A 25,463-nucleotide genomic window follows, 5' to 3' on the forward strand; every position below is an offset into this window, starting at 1 on the left:
GAAAGGCTCTGTTATTTTGAGATAGCATAGCAGAGCCCTTCTCACATCCAACATGTGAAAAAAAGATTCTTTCTCCCCCACGGGGTTGGAACAAAAAGTGGGTAGCACAATCTCCTGAGAGCGATTGCTCGCTGAGGCTACCTTAGGTAAGAATTTTGGGTCTGTTCTAAGCACAACCCTATCAGAAAATAATGAAAAATACGGTTCCCTTACTGACAGGGCCTGTAGTTCGCTAACCCTGCGAGCTGAGGTTATCGCGACCAGAAAAAGAACCTTCAAGGTAGCATCCCTAAGAGACGCATCACTCAAAGGCTCAAAAGGCTTCACTGCTAAAGCCTTTAAAACCACCGATAGGTCCCACTTAGGGAAGCCCTTGACCCGTGGCGGCCTAGCCCTAGTGAGGGCTCTAAAAAATCTGGCTACCAACGGCTCTGAGGCTATGGATCTTTCCAAGAAAACTGCTAAGGCGGACACCTGCACTTTTAGGGTGCTGACCGCTAATCCTTTGTCCGCTCCATCTTGAAGAAACTCTAGGATGGCAATAAGACTGCTCGGCTCCCTGGCTGAAGCATTACACCAGGACGTATATACTCTCCAAACTTTAGCATAGATGGCTCTCGTGACTTTCTTCCTGCTATTTAACAGGGTAGAGATCAGCCGATCTGAAAAACCTTTATCTTTTAAGATCTTCCTTTCAGAAACCAAGCTGCAAGGGAGAGTCTGGATACGTCCGGGTGAAATACTGGACCCTGCCTCAGAAGATCTGACCTGAGAGGAAGATGCCAACATGGTTCCGTTGCCATCCCTAGGATTGCTGAGAACCATGCTCTCTTGGGCCAGTAAGGAGCGATCAAAATGACTGGGACCCCTTCCTTCTGAATCTTTCTTAAGACTAGCGGGAGAATCTGGAAAGGGGGGAAAGCAAAGCAAAGGCGAAATCTCCATGGATGCGCCAGAGCATCTATCCCCAGGGACCCGACCCGCCTGTCCAGGGAAAAAAACCGAGGTACCTGGGCATTCTCTCTCGAGGCAAACAGGTCCACCTCCGGTTGACCCCACCTGTTGGAGATTTCTAGAAAGACTTCTGGACTCAATGACCACTCCGCCTCCCGAACCTGATGTCTGCTCAGAAAGTCTGCCACCACGTTCAGTGATCCCCTCAGGTGCACCGCTGAGAGGGATAGTAAGTTCTTTTCTGCCCACTGTAAGGTGCTTTCGGCCAACAACAGCAGGGGCTTGCTTCTGGTGCCCCCCTGTCTGTTTACATACGCTACAGCCGTAACATTGTCTGTCAACACCTGAACATGGTGGCCTACTAGATCTGGGGCAAACCTCTGTAGAGCTAATGAGATCGCTCTTAACTCTCTCCAATTTGAGGACCGAACCGACTCCTCTTTTGACCAGCAGCCCTGAATGAAATCCTTCTCTAAGTGGGCTCCCCATCCCCACGCACTGGCATCTGTTGTTAACCTTTTTTCCACCGGGAAAGACCACAACAGACCCTTCGAGAGGACCTGCTGGTTCTTCCACCAATAAAGGGATCTTTTTACCCGGGATGGAATCTTTACAAGATTGTCCAGGGAGCTGAGACTGTGATCCCAAGATCTTAGAAGAAAACTCTGTAAGCAACGGACATGCAGTCTCGCCCACTGTACTGCCGGCATGGTCGAGGTTAACACCCCTAAAGCCGACATTACCTGTCTTATAGTTATGGGCTGGTTGGACTGGAGCCGAGAAATGGTCTCCTGGACCTTGACTTTCTTTTCTAGGGGTAGAAACATTTTCTGGCTCAAAGAGTTCACCTGATAGCCCAGGAAGATAATTTCTTGAGTGGGTACTAGAGATGATTTCTGAAGATTCAGAATCCATCCCAGAGATTCTAAGTGACTCTGAGCTTTGGACAAATCCATCAGTAGTTTTTCCCTTGACGGGGCAAAAATCAATAGGTCGTCTAAATACGGGATTACCGCCACCCCCTGTAAACGAAGCGGGGCCAAGGCCTCTGCCATCACCTTGGAAAATATCCGTGGTGAGGATGAGAGCCCGAAGGGGAGAGCCCTGTACTGTAGGTGTTGGACCACCCCTCCTCTCCTTACCGCTAGTCTGAGGTATCTCTGGGATTGCGGAGCGATTGGGATGTGCAGGTAGGCATCCCTTAAATCTATTGACGCCATGAAGCAACCTGGCGTCAATAGATTCCTTACCGAAAAAATAGAGTCCATTTTGAACCTCCTGTACTTGACTGATTTGTTCAAGGGTTTTAAGTTTAAGATCATCCTGAATTTTCCCGTGGGTTTCCTCACTAGAAACACATGGGAGTAAAACCCCAACCCTTGTTCTGCCTGAGGCACCTGCACTATTACTCCCTGCTGAATCAGCTCTTTTAAAGAGGATTTCATGGCCAGGGATTTTAGTGGATCTTTTGGGAGGTTTGTTACCCGGAAACTTTGTGGTGGGGTCTCCGAAAATTCTATCTCGTACCCCCGGGACAAGGTGTTCAGAATGTAACCATTGGTGGTTATCTCTGACCATTGCGGAAGAAATTTCTGCAATCTTCCGCCGACCCGGGTCACCGAGTCATTGAGACTTCTGGGGCTGCGCAGGAGGATTGAAAAGGATTCCTTTTTTCTCCTTGCCCTTTTGGGCCGCCCAACCTCTCCTATCCCCCTGGGGTTTGTTGTTTTTGTCTTGCCCTCTTTGCTGACGAAAAAACCGTCTGGGAGGTTGCCTCTTTCTCTTGACGGGGAAAGATCTTTTCTTATCCGCGGTCCTATCCAAGATGCTATCCAACTCAGGACCAAACAAGAGGTCTCCTGAAAACGGAATGCCGCACAACTTATTCTTTGATGCCGCATCCCCTGGCCAGGTTTTTAGCCATAACGCTCTCCTGGCGGAATTTGCCAGAGCCGCGGACCTAGCTGACATCTTTATAGCCTCTGCTGAAGCATCTGCAATGTAGGCTACAGCTGTGGTTAAGGTAGAAAAAGAATCCAGAATCTCTTCTTTCGATGAATCAGCTGAAATATGAGCTTTCAACTGGTTCATCCAGAACTCCAGATTCCGGGCCACACATGTAGTAGCCATGGCAGGCTTTAGACCATTCATGGTTGATTGCCATGCCCTCTTTAAGAGTAGATCCATACGCTTATCCATGGGGTCCTTAAGGACCCCCATGTCTTCAAAGGCCAAGTCTGTTGACCTGGATACCTGCGAAAAAGCCGCATCTAGTCTAGGAACTTTGTTCCAGACTGCTGCTGAATCTTCCTCAAAAGGAAAGCGCCTCTTATGAGATTTAGGAAAAAAGGGCTTCTTTTCTGGATCCTGCCATTCTCTAACTATGGCCTCAGAAATTACTGCATGAACCGGAATGACCCGCCCTTTAGGTTCACCTAGACCCGCATACATGCGGTCATGTAAGGTTAAATCTCTTTTTTCCTCAGTCAGGCCCAAAGTAACCTGTATGGCCTTGATTAAGCCTTCCACTTCCTCCAGGGATAATTTAAACTTTGAGGGTTGTCCTATCACCTCCCCCTCTGACTCCTCTGAGTCCTCGCTACCGTGTTGGTCCCCGGGACCTGAATCCTCAACCATAACAAGTTCAGGTACAATCCCTGACTCCTGCGAAGATTGGGAAGTGGATGCTTGAGGGGTGGAAGGCGCAACTAATGAATCACGCATAGATTGGAACGTGCTCAATAGTTCTTTTTTCGCTGAGGAGATCAGATCATCCCGCATGGCGGCTGATTCTTCCTGAATTAAAACATCAATGCAAGCTTTACACAGTACTTTCTTCCAGCTATCGCTCATCTTTGATCTACATGATGGGCATTTTCTTCTAGTGTCGGATTTAGCCTGAAAAAAAGCACAGAAGAAAGTAGGGGGACCCTAGTGAGAACCCTGTTCCCATATGTGGTCCCCTAGCAAAGGTGCACTAGTAAAAGACAGCAGCCAAACTAGTGCCCAGACAGGCCCCCCAAAGCCACTGGGGGGGGGGAGAAAAAAGTTGAGACCGACCCTCCACCTTAAGAAAAAACTTTAGGGCAGAAAAAATCAAAAGGAAGGACACTCACTGTGCTGCTTCCTGCTGAGGTCTTGCTGGTGCTTGTGCCTGTCCCCACCGCTGGATTCTCTGCCGTTTCCATCTCAGAACGCCAGCGCTTCACCCTGTGGCTTGTTACCCCTTCTCCGGAGACCAAAAGCGCCGTTGCGCCGGACCGGAAGAAGGAAATCAGCACCAGCTCCCGCCCCGCCCCTTCCTCTAGCCGAAAGCGCCGGAAATGACGCATCACACCAGCGACCGCGCTGTATGAAAAATAATGGCGCGAATCGCGCGCGCGGCCGCCGGACGCCCTCCCAGCTTTTCGTTGGCTCCACTGAGCACGCTACCGTGGAAGGGGGAGCCCGGCTACTAACCGCCACCGAACGGGTAGCGCGGGGAGCGGACGTCTCACAGGCAGATGCCTGACAGGTAAGAGGGAAGCGGTCCCACAGGACCACAAAAAAATATTTACTCCCCTCTGGAAGGTGTTCCCTCCGGGTCGGAGGAAACACAAAAACTGATGTGTGCTGGGAGGAGCCTCCCTTTAAAGATCTTGGATTGAAGGTGTTTCCTGTGGAGAGGGAGGAGCCAATATCTCGAGGTGCTGTCCTGAAAGACGCCCTGGGAAATAGGGTTTTCTTCCGTCCGCAAAAGCGGATCTTTGCGGACGCGGATGGTTGTGGACGTTAGCGGATGCATCATTCCATAGGGATACATTACAAGTCCGTAAGCGGACCGTTTGTCGAACTTTGTCCGTGCGTGTGAAAGGGCCCTAAAGGTTTTACACAACTGGACCAATTTCATCTTTGTGTGTGTATGACCATGGTAAGAAATTTGTCTGCAACATCCTCGGAAAGCAGAAATCAATGCGAATGGTTCATTGGTTTCCATAACGTGCCGCAGAACATTTTGAGTCTATATAATGGAGTTAAATAACTAAACACAAGCGAGGAAAGGGTACTTTACCCCGCCCCCCCCCCCCCCCCACATGGCCATTCAGATTTGCCAAAAACAAATTCTGAAAGGTCGGCACCTCTCCAACAAACTGACAGACGGCATGAACTAAAGAGCCATTTCCAGTGGGGAGGGTCAAACAATGTTGACAATCCAGCTTTGTTTTACAGAAAAGCCCTCTACAAACCGGATCGGCGGGTCGTCCTTTGTGAAGTGACCAGAGACTGTTTAGGACACATTCCTCCTTTGAAACACATTTATCTTTTTTATTTAAAATCTTTCAAATTGCAAATTGTGGAGAGCAGAAAAATACAGGAGTCCAGAATTCCACAGAAACCGGTCAGAATTCAATCCAATGTGCAGGCTGGTTGTACACAAGTCAATCCATTGATCAACTTCAGTACAACCAGTCAGTTCTTTTTTCGCCCAATCACCGCCGGCGGCTATAGCCGCCCGCTGTGATTATTTTATTGAACAAATTGACTTTTTCAGGCTAAAGAAAAGAAAATTGGACAATGAAAATTTCATAGCCGGAAATGAAAATTCAAGATGCATTGTGGCCGGTATCAAAACCAAAATTGAAGGTTTAAAAAAAATGTATATGTATATGTATATGTATATGTATATGTATATGTATATATATATATATATATATATATATATATATATATATACACATACACACACACACACATATATACACACACACACACACACACACACACACATACATACATATATATATACACACACACACAATATATATACATACACACACACACACACACATACATATATATATACACACACACACACACACACACACAATATATATATACATACATACACACACACACACACACACACACACACCGTATTTATCTGTGTATACCGCGCACTTTTTTCCCCTTAAAATCAGGGGGAAATCGTGGGTGCGCGATATACGTCGATACCCCGCCGATCCCCGCTGTCTCCGACATTGTCCGAGCCGAGTATACTGCACACTCGGCTAGGCTCGGCCACGCTTGGCACCGCCCGCAGCAACGCGACAGGTATCTGCACCCCCTCCCCCCTAAAAGGTGTCAAATGTGACACCGGTGGGGGGGGGAGGGTTCCGACCAGCAGTAGTTCCACTTTAGGGTGGAGCTCCGCTTTAAGGTGAAAAAACACCTTGCAGTCACCTTCCCCCCCCCCCGTTTTACTTACCTGAGCCCCGAATCTCCGTGGGCGCGATCCCGCGTTGCTTTCCCCCTGGTCTTGTCGGCCATTCATTGGATGATTGATAGCAACGCAGCCAATGGCTCCCGCTGCTGTCAATCACATCCAATGACGCGGCCGCCGGGGCCCGAGTCATACAACTGGCGTCTATGGACGCCGATTGTATGGCATGGGAGCGCGCCCGCAAGCTAACCCCCTTGGGAGAGCGCTTCCCAGAGGGGGTTAGCTCTTGTGGGGAGGAGCCGAGACAGCCCCTGTGGGACCCCAGAAGACGAGGATCGGGGCCACTCTGTGCAAAACGAACTGCACAGTGGAGGTAAGTATGACGTTTGTTTTTTTAATAATCTGCAAACTTTTAGTACCCCTTTAAAGCCCTTATTCTGCAATATTCAGCTTCAATCCAGAGTTTTCCCCCGCAAAACGTTTTCTGCTGCTAGATATTCTCAGTGTGATGCCCAGCATCATTCAACCCATTTCCTCAGAGCCCCACCCCAGGCTTTGACTGGACAGTGAAAGAAGAAGCAGCACAGTAATGCGCTCATCTCTCTATCAGCATGCTTCACCTCATCACATGAACTAATTGGCTCCGTGTGCTGATTATTCATGGTACACTCCAGGCCCTGCTGTACAGGGGATGCAGAGAGATTCCAGGTCAAATGAAGAGACTCGGATTAGATTAAAAAAATAAAGATAATTATCCATTATTGATCACATAGGAGCATTGATTTGTGTCTTTTATAGATGTCTGGAGTTCAGCTTTAACTATCTACAAAAACATGAAGGGGACTTGCCCGTTATCACAACTACCAGGCTTGGCGTTGGAAGAGGCACTTGTTCCACTTGAGAATAAATGAGTGCGACATTCTAAAGGCTTATGAGAATTGAGATATAGCGCCAGACTGACCGATGTAAAACGCGGGGCGGGGAGCCTGGAAACAGCGGCTCTCTCACTCCATAGGAAGGTGTTTGAAGACACACTTCACATCACTTGACAGTTTAGTAAATCAGTTCTAGAGAAGAGTTCCGGCCACAATTTCACTTTTTAAATATAAATACCCCTGTAATACACAAGCTTAATGTATTCTAGTAAAGTTAGTCTGTAAACTAAGGTCCGTTTTGTTAGGTTGTTACAGCATTTAGACACTTTATAAAATACAAATTGACTGGGGCCATCTTAAGTGTGGGCATCATGAAGCCAGACTGTATGACTTCCTGGATTTCAGCCTTGCAGATCTCGCACGTGCTGCACAAGCAGTGTCAGATCAGGTTTCAGCACCTGTACTGTCCAAGTCACATGATTCTTTCAGACTGGGGAATGCACAGACTCCTGGAAAGTTACACCCACTACATTCCCAGGAGTCTGTGCGGTGCATTAAGCACCTAGGTGCAGGAAGTGGGAAGATTAACTATTCTGCCTAGCAACAACACTTTGAAGGCATCTAAAAAAAAAAAATTTTTCGTAAAGGACTAATGACATTTTTTTAAAACTACTGATGTAATGTTATATTTATGGGTGGAACTCCACTTTAACGTTTTACTAAACCCAGGACCCGGCATTCACTATATCTGGTCTCTACAGTACACAGAACATGGAGATGCAATTATTGTAGTAAATATAAACTGCTAAATCCCTTTTCTCATCGGCAGTATATAGCAGTCTTGTAACTTCTATCAGTATCCAGCCGAGCACTTGTTAAAGCTTGTAGGAGGAGTTTTCATTCTGCTCTGACTGTCCTATGTGGCTGCATGGCCCCTGACCCTCTGTCTGGACAGTGCCGATTGGCCCTGGGCTGATCACATGCACTCTCCCAAGGAATAAAACAACAACAACAACTCTCTAGCAAGAAACACAAAACTGAGCATGCGCAGAGTGACTCCAAAGGCTCTGTCTTATCAGGAGATGGATTTGAGACAGTGGAAGGGGAGGACCAGAGAAGACAGGATCAAACAGCCTTCTTACACAATGTGGAGGATTAACCCCTTGGGTTCCACAGTGAGTATAACAGGCATGCTTTACTACATATACAGACTTATTTTACTGTTGTGGGTTTGGTAACACTTTACATTGTCTCAATCTATAGTGGCCTGCGCGAGAGCTGACGTATAGCTACGGGCTCTCGCGCAGGGAAGCCGACCTACCGCCGTAAAATGACGGCGGCTGGTCGGCAAGTAGTTAAAGCAAATTTTATTTGAAAATTTCAAAGGATAAAATCCAGAAATATAATCCAAAAGCAGTCCATGGACATGCAGGGACAAACGACTGACGCGTTTCACATCATAATTTGATGCTTACTCATAGCTGATCCAGCGAGTGCATGAGAGCAGAAGCTCTCGCCACTATCTCCCTCCTCATTGGGAAGATTGATAGCGGCAGGAACCATTGGCTGTAGCTGCTGTGATGAGGGAGAGGGGGCGGGGCCGAGCCGCCCACTATGTGTCAGGGCGCCCAATGGAAATGGAAACTACTCTCATTGGTCAAGATGGAAAGGTGGGGCAGTGACATCACCCTCTATCAGGGCTCGACAAATCCCGGTCGCCATGGCGACTAGAAATAGTGTCCTGGCGACTTGGCTTTGTGAGCTGGCGCCATCTGGTGGTGAGCCGTTGGTATTACAAGTTATTACCACCAGATGTGAGCTGGCGCCATCTGGTGGTGGCCGTTGGCATTACAAGTTAAACAGCAATTCTAATGTCATTTTTCACTATTTTTCAATGCCATATTCTTCCCTCTAATTAGAACCCCCAAACATTACATATATTTTTTATCCTAACACCCTAGAGAATAAAATGGCGATCGTTGCAATACTTTGTCATGCCGTATTTGCGCAGCGGTCTTACAAGCGCACTTTTTTGGGAAAAAAATTACACTTTTTTAAATTAAAAAATAAGACAACAGTAAAGTTATCCCCATTTTTTTTAATATTATGAAAGATAATGTTACGCCGAGTAAATTCATACCCAACATGTCATGCTTCAAAATTGCGTCCGCTCGTGGAATGCCGACAAACTTTTACCCTTTAAAATCTTCATTAAAAAAAAATCTACAGGTTGCATGTTTTGAGTTACAGAGGAGGGCACTACCAATCGCGGCGATACCTCACATGTGTGGTTTGAACATAGTTTACATATGCGGGCGCTGCTCACGTATGTGTTTGCTTCTGCGCGCAAGCTCGTCGGGACGGGGTGCGTTTTCTGGCTCCTAACTTTTTTAGCTGGCTCCTAGATTCCAAGCAAATTTGTCAACCCCTGCTCTACATCTTGTCCAATCAGAAAATGTTTTGCATTTATTGAGAAAAAGCAAAGCATCTTCTGCATGGCACGCATGCCGAGCAGGTGACCTCCTATATTCAGAATGCAGGACAGCTGCTTACCAAGCAAAAACCGAAGCTAGTGGGAATCGCTGTATTCGCAGTGCCTACAACAGTGACTTCCAGATTCCAGGGAATCCCACAGGTACGGTATATGCATCACTACATTGGTCCAAGCAAGGCAAATTTCCCTTTAGAGAAAGAGTTCCCAGTATTGACCTGAAAGTTGAACTCAATAATACACCCCCCTTGGAGTGATGCCGCTCCCCCGCCACTATAAGGCGCTCTCATCTTCTCAACACTCTGGGCTGCGGGTGGGCACTCGCTTCCCAATATACAATGCAGAACTACTGGCCCTGCATTGTACTTGATGACACCAGCGAGCAACTGCTGGTCTGAGCGCCTTACAGAAGAGGCATCGGGGAATCAGTAGCACAAATGGAGGGAGAATGCCAGAGCAAGGAATAAATTAAGCAACACAGCTTACTGCCCCACCCATAGACCTAATGAGCATTTTATATGTCATTCCTAGAGTTCAGAATAAATAAGGAATGGAAAACAGATCAAAAAAATTCCAGCGCCAATGATCATTTGTTCTGGCTACAAGTACTTTTACCGTGTTTCCCTGAAAATAAGACATACCCCGAAAATAAGACCTAGCGTTATTTTCCAGGAGGGCTGCAATATAAGCCCTACCCCCGAAAATAAGCCCTAGTTTAAAATGTTTGTAACATCCTATAATCCACTCTATTACAGTAGTTATATAATGTACAATGTGTGTGTTTCTGTAATATAATTGCGGGGAAGAGAGCGGGTCACAGAAGCGATGAACGAAGGTTTTTGCCACAATTATATTACAGAAACACATTATATACTACTGTAATAGAATGGATTATAGGATTTTACAAACATTTTAACTCCATTTACAATGGGGATTCCTGACAGGCAGGGAGAGAAGACGGCACATTACATGGTAAGACCTACCCCGAAAATAAGCCCTACTGTGTCTTTTGTTGCCAAAATTAATTTAAGACCCAGACTTATTTTCGGGGAAACACAGGGCCATATTCTCAGAAGAGTTACGACGGAGTATCTCAGGAAACTCCGTCGTATCTCTGTTTTTTGACCCGCGTATCTATGCGAGTGATTCCTAGAATCATTTTCGCATAGATACGCTGTAGATCCGACAGGTGCAAGTCACTTACACTGTCGGATCTTAAATGTAATTCGCCGCCGGCCGCAAGGTGGCGTTTACGTTCAGGTCTCATTTGTTTATGCAAATGAGCCCGATACGCCGATTCCCGAATGAAATCGTGCCGCGTAACCGTCGCTTACGTCGTTAGCGTAAGGTCACCCCTGTTATATGAGGGGTAACCTTACGCCGGTCCGACGTATGCCATGTTAAGTATGGCGTCGGGTCCACGTCTTTTCCCGTCGGGTACGTCGTTTTCGTAAGTCGTTCTTGAATACGACTTTACGTCAATGACGCACACGTCAGCGTCATTGACATTTTCCGCCGAGAACTGGAGCATGCGCACTGGGCTATTTTTAGCCCGGCGCATGCGCAGTTCGATCGGCACTTTGAATTACGTGGGGATACGCCGGGCCTTTTACACTACGCCGCCGCAAACTACGGAGCAAGTGCTTGAGGAATATGGCACTTGCTCCAGTAAGTTGCGGCGGCGTAGTGTAAATGGCTTACGCTACGGCCGCGGGAAAACTACGAGAATCTGGCCCACAGTATTTTCCAGCAAACAGCCAACATAAAGGCTTCTGTCTCCCGTCTATGGGTTGTCCAATGTGTGTGGCTAGAAGAGATCCATCCCCGACCCAAACTGGACGGCGCTGAATTTGGATTTGCCAAGCTGTCAGAAATCCTGAGCTTTAGCAAATCTCTCGGAAATTCCGTATGCTATCTGAAATTATTTACATATTAATCTTCTGCTGAGAAAAGCTGCCCAGATTTCTGCCATCCATTGCAAACTAATTATTATTTGGAAAGCGTTGATAACGGATTACCGCGCCGGATAACGGCCAGTCAGCGGTCACACTAGGCTGTTATGTGGGCCTGGAGGAGGAAGGCATGCAGAGAGATCGCCGGAATTACTTCCAACTATAAAAAGAGGCAGCAGAGTATGAAAAGATATTTATTTTATATCCAAACCGCTTTTATCTACCTGTTGGATATCAATGTACCAGGAGGGAGAAGGTACGGTGGATATAAAAAGTCTACACACCCCTGGGTAACATGTCAGATTTCTGTGATGTAAAAAAAATTTGACAAAAATAATTTCAGAACTTTTTCCACCTTTAATGTGACCTATAAACTGTACAACTCCAAAAAAAAAATCTTTTAAGTACTAGTGATTTAACCACTTGCCGACCGCTGCACGCCGCTGTACGTTAGCAGAATGGCAGGGGTAGGCAAATGGGCGTACAGGTATGTCCCCTTTAAGAAGCCATTAGGCGGGCGAGCACACGCCCCCCACACTCTGACCGTGCCCGCGGGCCCCGCAAACTCGATGTTCGCCAGCGACCCGCGATCGTGTCACGGAGGCGCAGAACGGGGGGGATGCCTGTGTTAACAAGGCATCTCCCTGTTCTGCCTAGTGACAGGACACCGAGCGTCTGCTCCTTGTCAGCAGGAGCAGTGATCAGTGTCGTGTCACAGTGAACCCAGCCCCCACATAGTTAGAATCACTCCCTAGGACACACTTAACCCCTCCCTCGCCCCCCTAGTGGTTAAAGCGGAGGTTCACCCTAAAAAACATCTATCTACCATCTCATCCAGCATACTTGCGCCCGCATATGAAAACGGTGTTCAAATCACACATGTGAGGTATCGCCGCGATCGTTAGAGCGAGAGCAATAATTATAGCCCTAGACCTCCTCTGTAACTCAAAAAATGCAACCTATAGAATTTTTTAAACGGCGCCTATCAAGATTTTTAAGGGTAAAAGTTTGACGCCATGCCACGAGCGGGCGCAATTTTTAAGCGTGACATGTTGGGTATCATTTTACTCGGCGCAACATTATCTTTCACACTATATAAAAAAATTGGGCCAAATTTATTGTCGTCTTATTTTTTAATTCAAAAATGTGGATTTTTTCCAAAAAAAAGTGCGCTTGTAAGACCGCTGCGCAAATACGGTGTGAGAAAAAGTATTGCAATGACCACTATTTTATTCTCTAGGGTGTTAGAAAAAAAAATATATAATGTTTGGGGGTTTTAAGTAATTTTCTAGCAGAAAAAAAATGTTTTAGTCTTGCAAACACCAAATCTGAAAAACACCTAAGGTCTGGAAGTGGATATATATATATATATATATATATATATATATATATATATATATATATATATATATATATATATATATATATATATATATATATATACACACACAGATTTTTTTTTTACAAAAAAAATAAAAAATTACTCTCACCTAAAAGGGCTGTTGCTATGCGGAAGTAGCTCTTCTGCCTCTTCCTCCACTGCGGTGGATCTTCTGCCTCATCCCCTGTCGCGGTGTCTTCTGGTGAATGGGGCGCGCTGCCTTCTGGGAACTGTGTGTATCCCATAGAGCAGCCACCCATTCACAAAGCGCAGTGTGAGTCGCGCATGCGCAGTAGGAAACGGGCAGTAAAGCCATAAGGCTTCACTGCCCGTTTCCCTTAGTGAGAATGGAGGCGCCCGGAAAGAGCAATCGCCGTCGGGGGACCGACATCGCGGGCGACTAGGACAGGTAAGTGTCCTTATTAAAAATCAGCAGCTACAGTGTTAGTAGCTGCTGACTTTAAAAAAAAAAAAAAAAATCGCGGGTGAAATCCCGCTTTAATAAGATTCGTTTATCGTTTTCATGTGTCTAAAACAAAACCCATTGAAAGGACTTTGCATTTCCTTCACTTACTGAACAGGATATTTGCAGCGCATTGTTTTCAGTTGATTCATTATGCTGCTGTGCTAAACCTTATAATGTCTGTGTGTGGAGAGGAGAGATAAAACACAATCACCAATTATAGGAAAGCAGCTCACACCTTTCAACCACTGATGAGTCATAAAGCTACATTCAGCGCTCGGCAGGGGAGCTTACAATCCACATCGGATTTCAGTCCACTGTCAGTAGAGGCCTGTCTATGTCACAGGGATTTATGTGTATCATTAGAGCCAAACTACAATGATTATGGGTGGGTGGGTATATATATATATATATATATATATATATATATATATATATATATATATATATACACACACACACCGTATTTGCCGGCGTATAAGACGACCCCCTAATTTTTCAGCTAAAATGTTGGTTTTGGGATATAGTCGCCGTATAAGACTACCCCCTTCCTACTAGTCATGCCTCGCCTCACGGTGCCACCATTACATGCCAGACTGTGCCACTACATGCCTCACTGTGCCCCATTACAGGCCAGACTCGCTGTGCCCCATTACAGGCCAGACTCGCTGTGCCCCATTACAGGCCAGACTCGCTGTGCCCCATTACAGGCCAGACTCGCTGTGCCCCATTACAGGCCAGACTCGCTGTGCCCCATTACAGGCCAGACTCGCTGTGCCCCATTACAGGCCAGATTCGCTGTGCCCCATTACATGCCAGATTCGCTGTGCCCCATTACATGCCAGATTCGCTGTGCCCTATTACATGCCAGATTCGCTGTTCCCTTATGACATGCCCGACGGTGTCTTGACGATCCCTTACCTTATCCTAAGACATACAGAATCGCGTCCGTCCATTTTTCAAAAGCTGCGCCTCCGACTTCTTCTGTTCCGCGATAGGGTCGGAACACTCAGCTTCCCAGGAGGCACTGTGTTCAGAGTTCGCCTATCACGGAGGCCCTCTCGTCCGAGGACGAGAGGGCCTCCGTGATAGGCGGACACTAAACACAGGACGAGAGGGCCTCCGTGATAGGCGGACACTAAACACAGGACGAGAGGGCCTCCGTGATAGGCGGACACTGAACACAGTGCCTACTGGGAAGCCGAGTGTTTCCGCCTATCACGGAACAGAAGACGTAGGAGGAGCGGCTTTTGAAAAATCGTACGGCCGCGATTCTGGGATAAGGTAAGGTTAGGTTACCGGCGTATAAGACGACCCCCGACTTTTAAGAAGATTTTAAGGGGTTAGAAAGTCGTCTTATACGCCGGAAAATACGGGGTGTGTGTGTGTGTGTGTGTGTGTGTGTGTGTGTGTGTGTGTGTGTGTGTGTGTATTATATATATATATATATATATATATATATATATATATATATATATATATATATATTCACACACAAGGGGTCTTTAAAAGTTTTCGGGGGAAAAAAAAAAATGTGTATGTAATATATATATATATATATATATATATATATATATATATATATATATATATATATATATATATATATATAATTTTAAATAAGTGCGGAAACCTTTCAAAGAACGTGTGTATATAAAAATTTAAAATATAGAACTGTTATCTTTTAACTGATCCTCATAAGCCCCCCCCCACCCCCAATCTCTTATACCCACATCTATTCGGCCCACTGGTAAGCTGTACAGCTGCCAATACAAAGTCTTCCAGCTTCTGCTAGGCAACAGCCGCCACTGCAAAGTCTATTAGGTGGGCACTTTGTTCTGCGCATGCGCAGAGAAATCTCAATTCACTCCTATGAAGAGGCGGTGTTGGGGCACATAATAAACAGATTTTCCATGCATGCCAAACATGGGGGAGACACTGCAAGGGGCGGCGGTGCAACACAGAAAAACCGTAGCAGGACTGGGGACAGCAGAGAATAAGAGGCTGGGAGCTGCTGGAGGAAAGAGGCTAATAAGGAGTAGTCAAAGGATAATACTACTAGTTGCCTCTACTATAATACTTTATCAGACCTGGAACAAGTATGCAAATAAGAGACTACAAATGTAGAACTCCTGACCCGCATACTTTCTGGAAAAATTATCAATACGTATTGGATTAGTATGACAGCCAGGCAACTAGCATTTTCTTAAAGTCAAGGTCAGCAACGGCAGCCTCTATATTCTTTCATTATATTAGCAATCTCACTGACAAAAACATGTTTTCCAGATAAAACAAGGCCAACTTTAAAGTATAAGTAAAAGGAAAAAACGTTTTTTTTGTCGTTTTGGATAGAGTGGCGAGGGATTAGAACCCCCGTCAGTTTTTATTGCCGTCTGTGTCCTCTTTAGGGCGATTCATCCTCTCCATTTGTCCCGTTTATCATTATTATTGAAGGTGAACTTAAAAAGTCCCAAATTTTGGGTTGTCCCCAGAAAAGAAAATCCTTCAATGGGGACAATAGTTCAGGTGACCTGGGGGTCCCCAAGGAATTCCTTTAAAGTGGTTGTAAACTCGTTAGAACAACTTTATGCTACAGGTAAGCCTATATTAAGGCTTAGGCCCCGTACACACGAGGAGACATGTCCGATTAGGCGTACTAACCATCGGACATGTCCGACGGACATGTTTCCAGCGGACAAGTTTCTAAGCATGCTTAGAAACTTTTGTCCGCTGGAAACCTGTCCGCTAGGCCGTACACACGGTCGGACATGTCCGCGGAAACTGGTCGCGGGCCAGTTTCAGCGGACATGTTCGACCGTGTGTACGGGGCCTTACCTGTAGCTACCCTGGATAGCTCCTAAACCTGCACGGTTTAGGAGATATCCCCCTGTGTCTGCATGTGCCAAAGTGATCGGCACATGCGCACTGAAGCAATGGCACGTCGTGCCGTTGCCTCAGTAAGATGTGAGGTTACCATCAGCTCCTGCACGCATGCGTGAGTTAATTGCGGCTCTGGCTAATCACAGGGCCGGAGCCGCGATACCCGGAAGTAAGCTCCGTGAGGACAGCTGCAAGGGTTTTGATCCAAGGTAAGTAATACATAATGAGCTAGTAGCTCATTATGCCTTTGTCTTGCAGGTTTTTCTTTTAAGGGTTTACAACCACTTTAATTTGTAGGGATTTCCTCTCACTTCCTGTTTGGCCATGGGACAGGAAGTGAAGGGAAATATCCGTAAATGCGACACAGATGATGAAAAAAATAAAAAATCTGACAGGGGTTATAACCCTCCCTTGCTCCATTCAAAATGAAAAAAAAAAGTTTTGCCTACAGTTCTACCTTAAGGCTAAGCTTCTAGAAAAACGTACCTGCTCTGCCCCATAAACAGTAGCAAACTGCACAAAGTCCTCCATCTTCACAAAGCCATCTTTATCTCGATCCAGTGCATCAAATACAGCTCGGAGACGGGCCAGCTCGTCCCCGACACAAGGAGAGTCATTATCCAGGGCAAATGCCAAAAACGGGTCACCCTCTCCAAACGAGAAGGGGGCGGAGGCTGAATCCTGTGAATCGGCAGGCTGGTGGGAATCGCATGGAAGCACCTGGGTAATTTCCAAGGGAGAGCCTGTACGGGAGAGTGCAAGCTTTTCAGGTTGTGCCATCGTACGACATGGCAGAAGAGGGCTCTTCAAACCAATATCTGCCTTTGACTGGGTGGCATCAACTGAAGGATATTGCTCATACGAGTCGGAAGTTGTACAGCACACCTGGTCACAATCTGGTTCTTCCGATCTCAACAAAACAGGCCCTTTCAGTTCACTAAAAAGTGCTTTCTCCTCCAGAATAGGGTCGTCTATTTCTGGCTGAACCAATTTATCCGGTGGTATGGCTTCCTGAGACTTTGCAAGCAGGACATCCTGGTTGTTTTCAGTGAAATCATCCAACAAATCCAAAGGGTCCTTCCCCACAATCAACGGTAGCTGGCAAGTTTCGTCAAGGAATTCTGATCCTGTTTCAGTAACCACATAGGAATCGCTCTGAGCAAATGAGATACTTTGGAAAGGAGAACCTGCCTGACCTGCAGGTGTCAAATGATCACCAAAACAAAGGCTTTCCAGCGGAGAGGTTGATGGCGTTTCATAAACAAGCGATTGCGAAGGCTTGGTTGCGTCACAAAGCAAATGACCGGCTACATTAACAGATGTACTTCTAAAGGACGGGTCAAAGTGAAATTGGGAACATGGATGAACAGTAGGACTACTCGGGGAGCTCTGCGTTTTACATGAAACCAGTTCAGGTTCAAACAATAAGTCCAAGCAGTAAGAATCAGAGTGGTCAATATCGTTATTGAGAAGGTCGTTGTCTGAAATGCCATCACCTCCGATATTAAAGTCAACTTGGCCATTAGATGAGGGCATGGGTGGCAGGTTAGCTGACTGGGGGTCATTTACCTGAGACAACATTTCTTCTTCGGTCGTAGGTACCTTCTCAGCTCTAAACTCACTATCTGTCTGGTGCAGTGATAAACTATCGAGGGCACAACATAGGTCACTATTCATATCGGAGGAAGACATCTCATTAGATTGTAAATGTGAGAATAGATCGCAAAGGGACAGCAAGTCGTCTGAAAGGGAAAGCGGATCTATTTCTAAGGACGCAATGGGAGATTCTGGTGGCGTATCTAAACAAAATAAAGGAAAACGATCATCAATTTCGTGAACCTGGCTGCCAGTGTCATTTGGAGATACATTTAAATAAGTGTCTGCGCCACAGTCCAAACCGACCCCTGTGAATTGAGAATGGACTAAATCTGAAGACCAGTCCCATGAGATTTGGAATTCTTCAACAATGCTGTTTGAGAAACTGGTGTTAGCTGGGGTTATCGGAGAAAAACATGAAGCAGAATCCAAAGATGGCCGATTTGCAGATTCAGGTTGATCTACCTCATTGGCCAAATGGCTATTACTGGATTCTAGAAAGGTTTCAGACAATAATTGGTCAACATTAGATGTCAAGGACTGACACAATTGTACATTAGCCTCTTTGAGGAGAGCATTGGGACCAGAAAAGGACAACTGGTGTTCATGAGGAGGTTCAGACATATGAGAGAGGAGCATGTGGTCAGTATCGTTTGACGAACAAGACTCAAGCAAGGACAACTCATTGCTGGTCGGAGTAACATTGGACTCAATCAGAAGTGACTGGTTGGCATCGCTGATCAAAAGCTCATCAAACAAGGATAATTCATTGCCAGGGTCTACGGAGGTCACCTCTAAAGGAAAATGATCAATGTCAGGAGACAAACACAAATCAGACAGTTCCAAGTCATCAAAGTTCGGGGACAATAGGCATTCTGAAAGATGCAGAAGGCCGATATCATGAAAAGATTGAGACGGTGGCAATTGGTCGGAGAAGTGACCTGTAGAGGATTCAATGAACTTGTCGGCATCTTCTGCTACAACAGAGTCAGATAAAGGCAAATCGTTATTCGAACTGGAGTCACACTTGGAAAAGTTGCCATGATCAAGATCCAAATAGGATTCCAATAAAGGCAGGTGACTGGTATTGGCCACAAAAGAGTTACAATTAGGCAACTGGTCAGCAAAATGGTGTCGAGATGGTGGCAACTGGTTTGCATGGGAAGGCATGAGGGAATCAGAAAGAGGCATCTCATGGATGTTGTGATCCACAGATGATTCATAGAGAAAGACTTGATCACTATCGTCATTTAAACTAGATTCAAGCTTTAGCAAGTGACCACAATCCGATTCATCACAGGCTTCTGGCAATCCAGCTAAATGGTCAGTGGTATCGGACACTGGAAAAGGCAAAGCATTTAGAAGTAAAAAATATTCACCGGGCTGAAAATCGGCAGCATCACATGCCAAAACAGAGTCAGAAATAGGCAAGTGCTCAATATCAGAAGCCTTGGGGACATTTGATTGAGCCAATGGATCAGAATTATGGATCAAAACGGATCCAGAAAAAGGCAAGTGGTCAGGGTCAATGGTCTCAGGGAGACCCGGTAGAGATATTTGGTCGGTGTCATGGGCTAAAAACGTGTCGCAGAGACAGAAGAGATCAGCGTCATCACCCAAGTCAGATTCAGATGGGGGCAACAGGTCACCATTATTGGTCAAGGGACTTTCACAATGAGCGGACTCAGAAACAGTAATTTCTTTGTCTGCAACGTCGGAAAACAAAGGTATTTGTTCAGTGTTGGAAGAGGTTTGAGGAGGAGACATTGGCCCAGAGCCGGACTCAAAAATAGAATAAGTTAACTGGTCATTTTCATGAGCCAAAAAGGTTTCAGAGAGAGGCAATGGCTCAATATCCGAGTCCAAACATAACCCAGATTGAGGCAAGGTATCAATAACAGGGGTCAAGGAGGACCCAGAATTGAGACTCTCACATGCACTCGAACCCAAGGCCAAATCAGACTGGGAAAACTGGACAGTGTCGAGTTCCAAATACGAGTTTGGCTGGGATAACCTGTCGGTATCTAAAAAGGGTTCAGACTGGGAGCACTGGGCAAACTTTGGGATAAAAAGGCAATCCGTCTGTGGTGATTGGCTGGGGTCATGTTGAGCACAAGCGTCGGGCAGAGGAAACTGGTCAATCTGGAGACTCAAACTGGGCTTACAGAGGGCCAACTCTTGTTTATGGTCCAAACCGGCATCACAAACCTGCTCATTTTGAGAATTCAGGCAACATTCTGAACGGGCGGAATGGTCAGAGTTTTGGCCTGAATCACACTCAGACTGGGATAAGATCTCAAGCTCAGAAGTTGAACATAGTTCACCCTTAGGATATAACTCAGCTAAACTGGATTCAGACTGGGAAAAAAGGTGGAGTTGGTCAACATCAGACTTCCAAAAGGGTTCAGACTGGAATAACTGGTCTGGTTTAGGGTCCAAAGAGGAATGGAAAGTGGGTAAAGGACCAGAGTCTGGGTGTAAACCGCATTCTAATTGGGGTAACAGATTGCTGTCGGTCTTGGCCTGGTGTAACTTGTTAGTGTCTGGATCCAAAGTGCCATTAAACTGGCCTACCTGTTCAGAGCCAGATGCCACATAGTTAATGTTGTCAACATCTGATTCAGGATGGGCTAATTTGTAAGCGAAAGAGTGCAAATGAGATTCTATTTGGGGTAACTGGTCTTCATCGGCGGTGAAACAGGATTCAGACAGCGGTTCAAAGTCAGGGGCCAAAAAGGATTGAGGACGGCATAACTGGTTAGTGTCCAGGTGTAAACAGGATTTTGCCAGGGATAACCGTTCAGAGTTTAAAGAAGGATGGCACTGGGGTAACTGGTCCACGTCAGAGTGTAAACAGGATTCAGACCGGAATAAATAGTCGGTAACATTGGCGGAGCCCGATTCAGCCTCTGTCAAATCACTGCCAGTGTTGAAACCAGCTTCAGCTTCTGGCAATTCACCATCAGGGTTCAAAAAGCTCTCAGCCTCGGGCAGCTCACCAACATCATAAACCGCAAAGCTTTCAGCTTCCGGTAGATCACCAATGCCTGGATTCAGGCAAGCATCGGATTCAGGCAGCTCATTGACATCGAGGTTCAAGCAGGCTTCTGCCTCGGGCAAGTCACCCTCGGGGTTTAAAAAGATGTCTGCCTCGGCCAAATCATTGGCGATAACACAGGAGTCTGCTTCAGGCAATTCAGCGGTGCCGAGGTCCAAACAGATCTCAGCCTCAGGCAAATCGTCAACATCAGCATTCAAACAGCATTTAGACTGGGAAAATGGGTCAGGGCAAAAATGGGACTGGGATTGCGACAAGTGGTCAGGGTCAAATTTCAAATGGATTATGGAATGAGACAACTGGACTGAGTCAGGTTCAAGACAGGAGTCAGACTTGGGCAACAGTGAAGCACCTTCATCTAACCAGGAGCTAGTCTGGAGCAACTGTGCAGCACCTTCATCTAACCAGAAGCTAGACTTGGGCAACTGTGCAGCACCTTCATCTAACTGGGAACTAGACGGGGGCAACTGTGCAGCACCTTCATCTAACTGGGAACTAGACGGGGGCAACTGTGCAGCACCTTCATCTAACTGGGAACTAGACGGGGGCAACTGTGCAGCACCTTCATCTAACTGGGAACTAGACAGGGGCAACTGTGCAGCACCTTCATCTAACTGGGAACTAGACAGGGGCAACTGTGCAGCACCTTCATCTAACCGGGAGCTAGACTTGGGTAACTGTGCAGCACCTTCATCTAACCGGGAACTAGACGTGGGCAACTGTGCAGCACCTTCATCTAACCAGGAGCTAGTCTGGAGCAACTGTGCAGCACCTTCATCTAACCAGGAGCTAGTCTGGAGCAACTGTGCAGCACCTTCATCTAACCAGGAGCTAGTCTGGAGCAACTGTGCAGCACCTTCATCTAACTGGGAACTAGACGGGGGCAACTGTGCAGCACCTTCATCTAACTGGGAACTAGACGGGGGCAACTGTGCAGCACCTTCATCTAACCGGGAACTAGACGGGGGCAACTGTGCAGCACCTTCATCTAACCAGGAGCTAGTCTGGAGCAACTGTGCAGCACCTTCATCTAACCAGGAGCTAGTCTGGAGCAACTGTGCAGCACCTTCATCTAACTGGGAACTAGACGGGGTCAACTGTGCAGCACCTTCATCTAACCAGGAGCTAGTCTGGAGCAACTGTGCAGCACCTTCATCTAACTGGGAACTAGACGGGGGCAACTGTGCAGCACCTTCATCTAACTGGGAACTAGACGGGGGCAACTGTGCAGCACCTTCATCTAACTGGGAACTAGACGGGGGCAACTGTTCAACTTCATCGAAGTGGGGGCTAGACTGGGGAAACTGTTCATCACTTTCATCTAACTGGGAGCTAGACTGGGGTAACTCTACATAACCTTCATCTAATTGGGAGCTAGACTGGGACAGCTCTACAGCACCTTCATCTAACTGGGAGCTAGACTGGGACAGCTCTAAAGCACCTTCATCTAACTGGGAGCTAGACTGGGGAAACTGTTCATCTTCATCTAACTGGAAGCTAGATTGGGGCAACTGTTCATTACCTTCATCTAACTGGAAGCTAGACTGGGGCAACTGTTCATCACCTTCATCTAACTGGAAGCTAGACTGGGGCAACTGTTCATCACCTTCATCTAACTGGAAGCTAGACTGGGGCAACTGTTCATCACCTTCATCTAACTGGAAGCTAGACTGGGGCAACTGTTCATCACCTTCATCTAACTGGAAGCTAGACTGGGGCAACTGTTCATCACCTTCATCTAACTGGAAGCTAGACTGGGGCAACTGTTCATCACCTTTATCTAACTGGAAGCTAGACTGGGGCAACTGTTCATCACCTTCATCTAACTGGAAGCTAGACTGGGGCAACTGTTCATCACCTTCATCTAACTGGGAGAAAGATTGGGGCAACTCTACAGCACTAAAATCCAAGATGGAGTCATACGGTGGCGATTCTACAGCGGCAGGGTCCAAGAGGAAATCTGACTGGAGGGACTGGTCTGTACAAGGATCTTTAGGGGCCACAGACAATAAGGAATGGTCATCAAGACGAGGTAGACGGGATTCAGCTAGAGGAATTTGGTCAATCACAGGTGGTAAATAATCAAAGGATGGGGGCTTACAGTCACTTCTCTGGTGCGTTTTGGAAGTAAACAGCGGTGTCTCATCTAAATCTAACACACCCTCGCTGACCATGGGCATCTGGTTGGCATCTAATGGAGGACAAGGGGGTAACGGGTCATTTTCAGGTGGCAAAGCGGGCCAAGGAACAAACAGCTGGTGGGCATCTAGTAGGTCATCCGATGTTGTATCTCCTACCCATTCAGATGACCCATTCAGATACGGACTTTGACTATGGGGATTTGGGGGAAGGGGCATGAGGGCCGTTTCAGGGGGCAACTTAAACGTACAGTATGTGGAAGGCTTCTGATCGGAGTCCAGGAATGAATGTGGGGTAGAGAGGGCGATGGGGGCACTCTCCTCTCCATGCCCACCTGTAACCTCCCCTATCACCCCGAGGGGCTGTAATAAGGGCTCCTCACCCTGGCACGGCTCGGGCCCACCGTGCTCATCCAGTGATTGGCGTCCCTTCTCCTCAGTCCCCATCAGGAAATAGCCCCCCACCACCTGAGGAGGGATCAGGGCGATCGCTCTCTGCCCCCCCAGGGGCTCAGTGTCCAAGCCGCCCCAGGCAGTCAAATGAGGGTCCCCATCCATCCTCATGGGTCCCAGCAGGCTGGATCTCCGGGGGTCTCTGGAGGGATCCTTATTCTGCTGCCATCATGTCCTCAGCCGGGGATCTCCACCATCAGGCATGACTCCAATTCAAAGCACATCCAATAAAAAACAATCCCCTCCCAGCGGGGTCAGCGGCCCTCACCTGCCCCCTCCGTCCTGGGGGGCTTCATCCTCCGAGCCGTGCAAGGTGCAGAGCCCCGGGCACCGCTCCGGGGGGATGGAGGGCAGAGCCGGGCTGCCGATCACTGCAATGCCGGCTGTGGGCCTGGGAGAGAGATCAGAGGAAAAGAACCGGGGCAACCGACACCATCCATCCGAGAGACTGCAGGAGACTGACCGACACAGAGAGGGAGAGGAGGCTGGGAGAAGAGGGAGGAGCCGGGGACAAGACCGAGGAGGAGGAGGAGGGGGGAGAGAGTGCATGAGGAGGATGGAGGAGAGAACACTGAGCGCATCATACAGGGATGGATGGGGGATCACATTCTACAGACTGGGGGATCACATTCTACAGACTGGGGGATCACATTCTACAGACTGGGGGATCACATTCTACAGACTGGGGGATCATAGAGATGAGGGATCACATTCTACAGACTGGGGGATCACATTCTACAGACTGGGGGATCACATTCTACAGACTGGGGGATCACATTCTACAGACTGGGGGATCATAGGGATGGGGGATCACATTCTACAGACTGAGGGATCATAGAGATGGGGGATCACATTCTACAGACTGGGGGATCACATTCTACAGACTGGGGGATCACATTCTACAGAGTGGGGGATCACATTCTACAGACTGGGGGATCATAGAGATGGGGATCACATTCTACAGACTGGGGGATCACATTCTACAGACTGTGGGATCATAGGAATGGGAGATCACATTCTACAGACTGGGGGATCACATTCTACAGACTGGGGGATCACATTCTACAGAGTGGGGGATCATAGGGATGGGAGATCACATTCTACAGACTGGGGGATCATAGAGATGGGGGATCACATTCTACAGACTGGGGGATCACATTCTACAGACTGGGGGATCACATTCTACAGACTGGGGGATCATAGAGATGGGGGATCACATTCTACAGACTGGGGGATCATAGGGATGGAGGATCACATTCTACAAACTGAGGGATCATAGAGATGGGGGATCACATTCTACAGACTGGGGGATCATAGAGATGGGGGATCACATTCTACAGACTGGGGGATCATAGGGATGGGGATCACATTCTACAGAGTGAGGGATCACATTCTACAGACTGGGGGATCATGGGGATGGGAGATCACATTCTACAGACTGGGGGATCACATTCTACAGACTGGGGGATCACATTCTACAGAGTGAGGGATCACATTCTACAGACTGGGGGATCATGGGGATGGGAGATCACATTCTACAGACTGGGGGATCACATTCTACAGACTGGGGGATCACATTCTACAGAGTGAGGGATCACATTCTACAGACTGGGGGATCACATTCTACAGACTGGGGGATCACATTCTACAGACTGGGGGATCATAGAGATGGGGGATCACATTCTACAGACTGAGGGATCATAGAGATGGGGGATCACATTCTACAGACTGGGGGATCACATTCTACAGACTGGGGGATCACATTCTACAGACTGGGGGATCACATTCTACAGACTGGGGGATCATAGAGATGGGGATCACATTCTACAGACTGGGGGATCACATTCTACAGACTGTGGGATCATAGGAATGGGAGATCACATTCTACAGACTGGGGGATCACATTCTACAGACTGGGGGATCACATTCTACAGAGTGGGGGATCATAGGGATGGGAGATCACATTCTACAGACTGGGGGATCATAGAGATGGGGGATCACATTCTACAGACTGGGGGATCA

At 47.2% G+C, this 25,463-nt stretch overlaps 1 protein-coding gene across 6 annotated transcripts in view; it reads right to left on the reverse strand.

Annotated features, from left to right (window-relative positions):
• The window catches only part of RAB11FIP3 (RAB11 family interacting protein 3), a 137,256-nt gene extending 113,338 nt beyond the window's left edge, over positions 1 to 23,918 (reverse strand). For 3 of the 6 annotated variants that reach the window (XM_040356547.1, XM_040356545.1, XM_040356544.1), the window contains exon 1: positions 16,683 to 23,918. In XM_040356547.1, coding sequence (XP_040212481.1) covers positions 16,683 to 23,552 — 6,870 coding nt within the window. In that variant the 5' untranslated portion in view covers positions 23,553 to 23,918. The remainder of the gene's footprint in view (positions 1 to 16,682) is intronic. The other 3 variants (XM_040356546.1, XM_040356548.1, XM_040356549.1) reach the window with 3 other exon arrangements.
• Positions 23,919 to 25,463: the final 1,545 nt, after the last annotated feature.

Source organism: Rana temporaria, chromosome 6 (genome assembly GCF_905171775.1).
Source record: "Rana temporaria chromosome 6, aRanTem1.1, whole genome shotgun sequence".
In the NCBI taxonomy this organism is placed as follows: domain Eukaryota; kingdom Metazoa; phylum Chordata; class Amphibia; order Anura; family Ranidae; genus Rana; species Rana temporaria.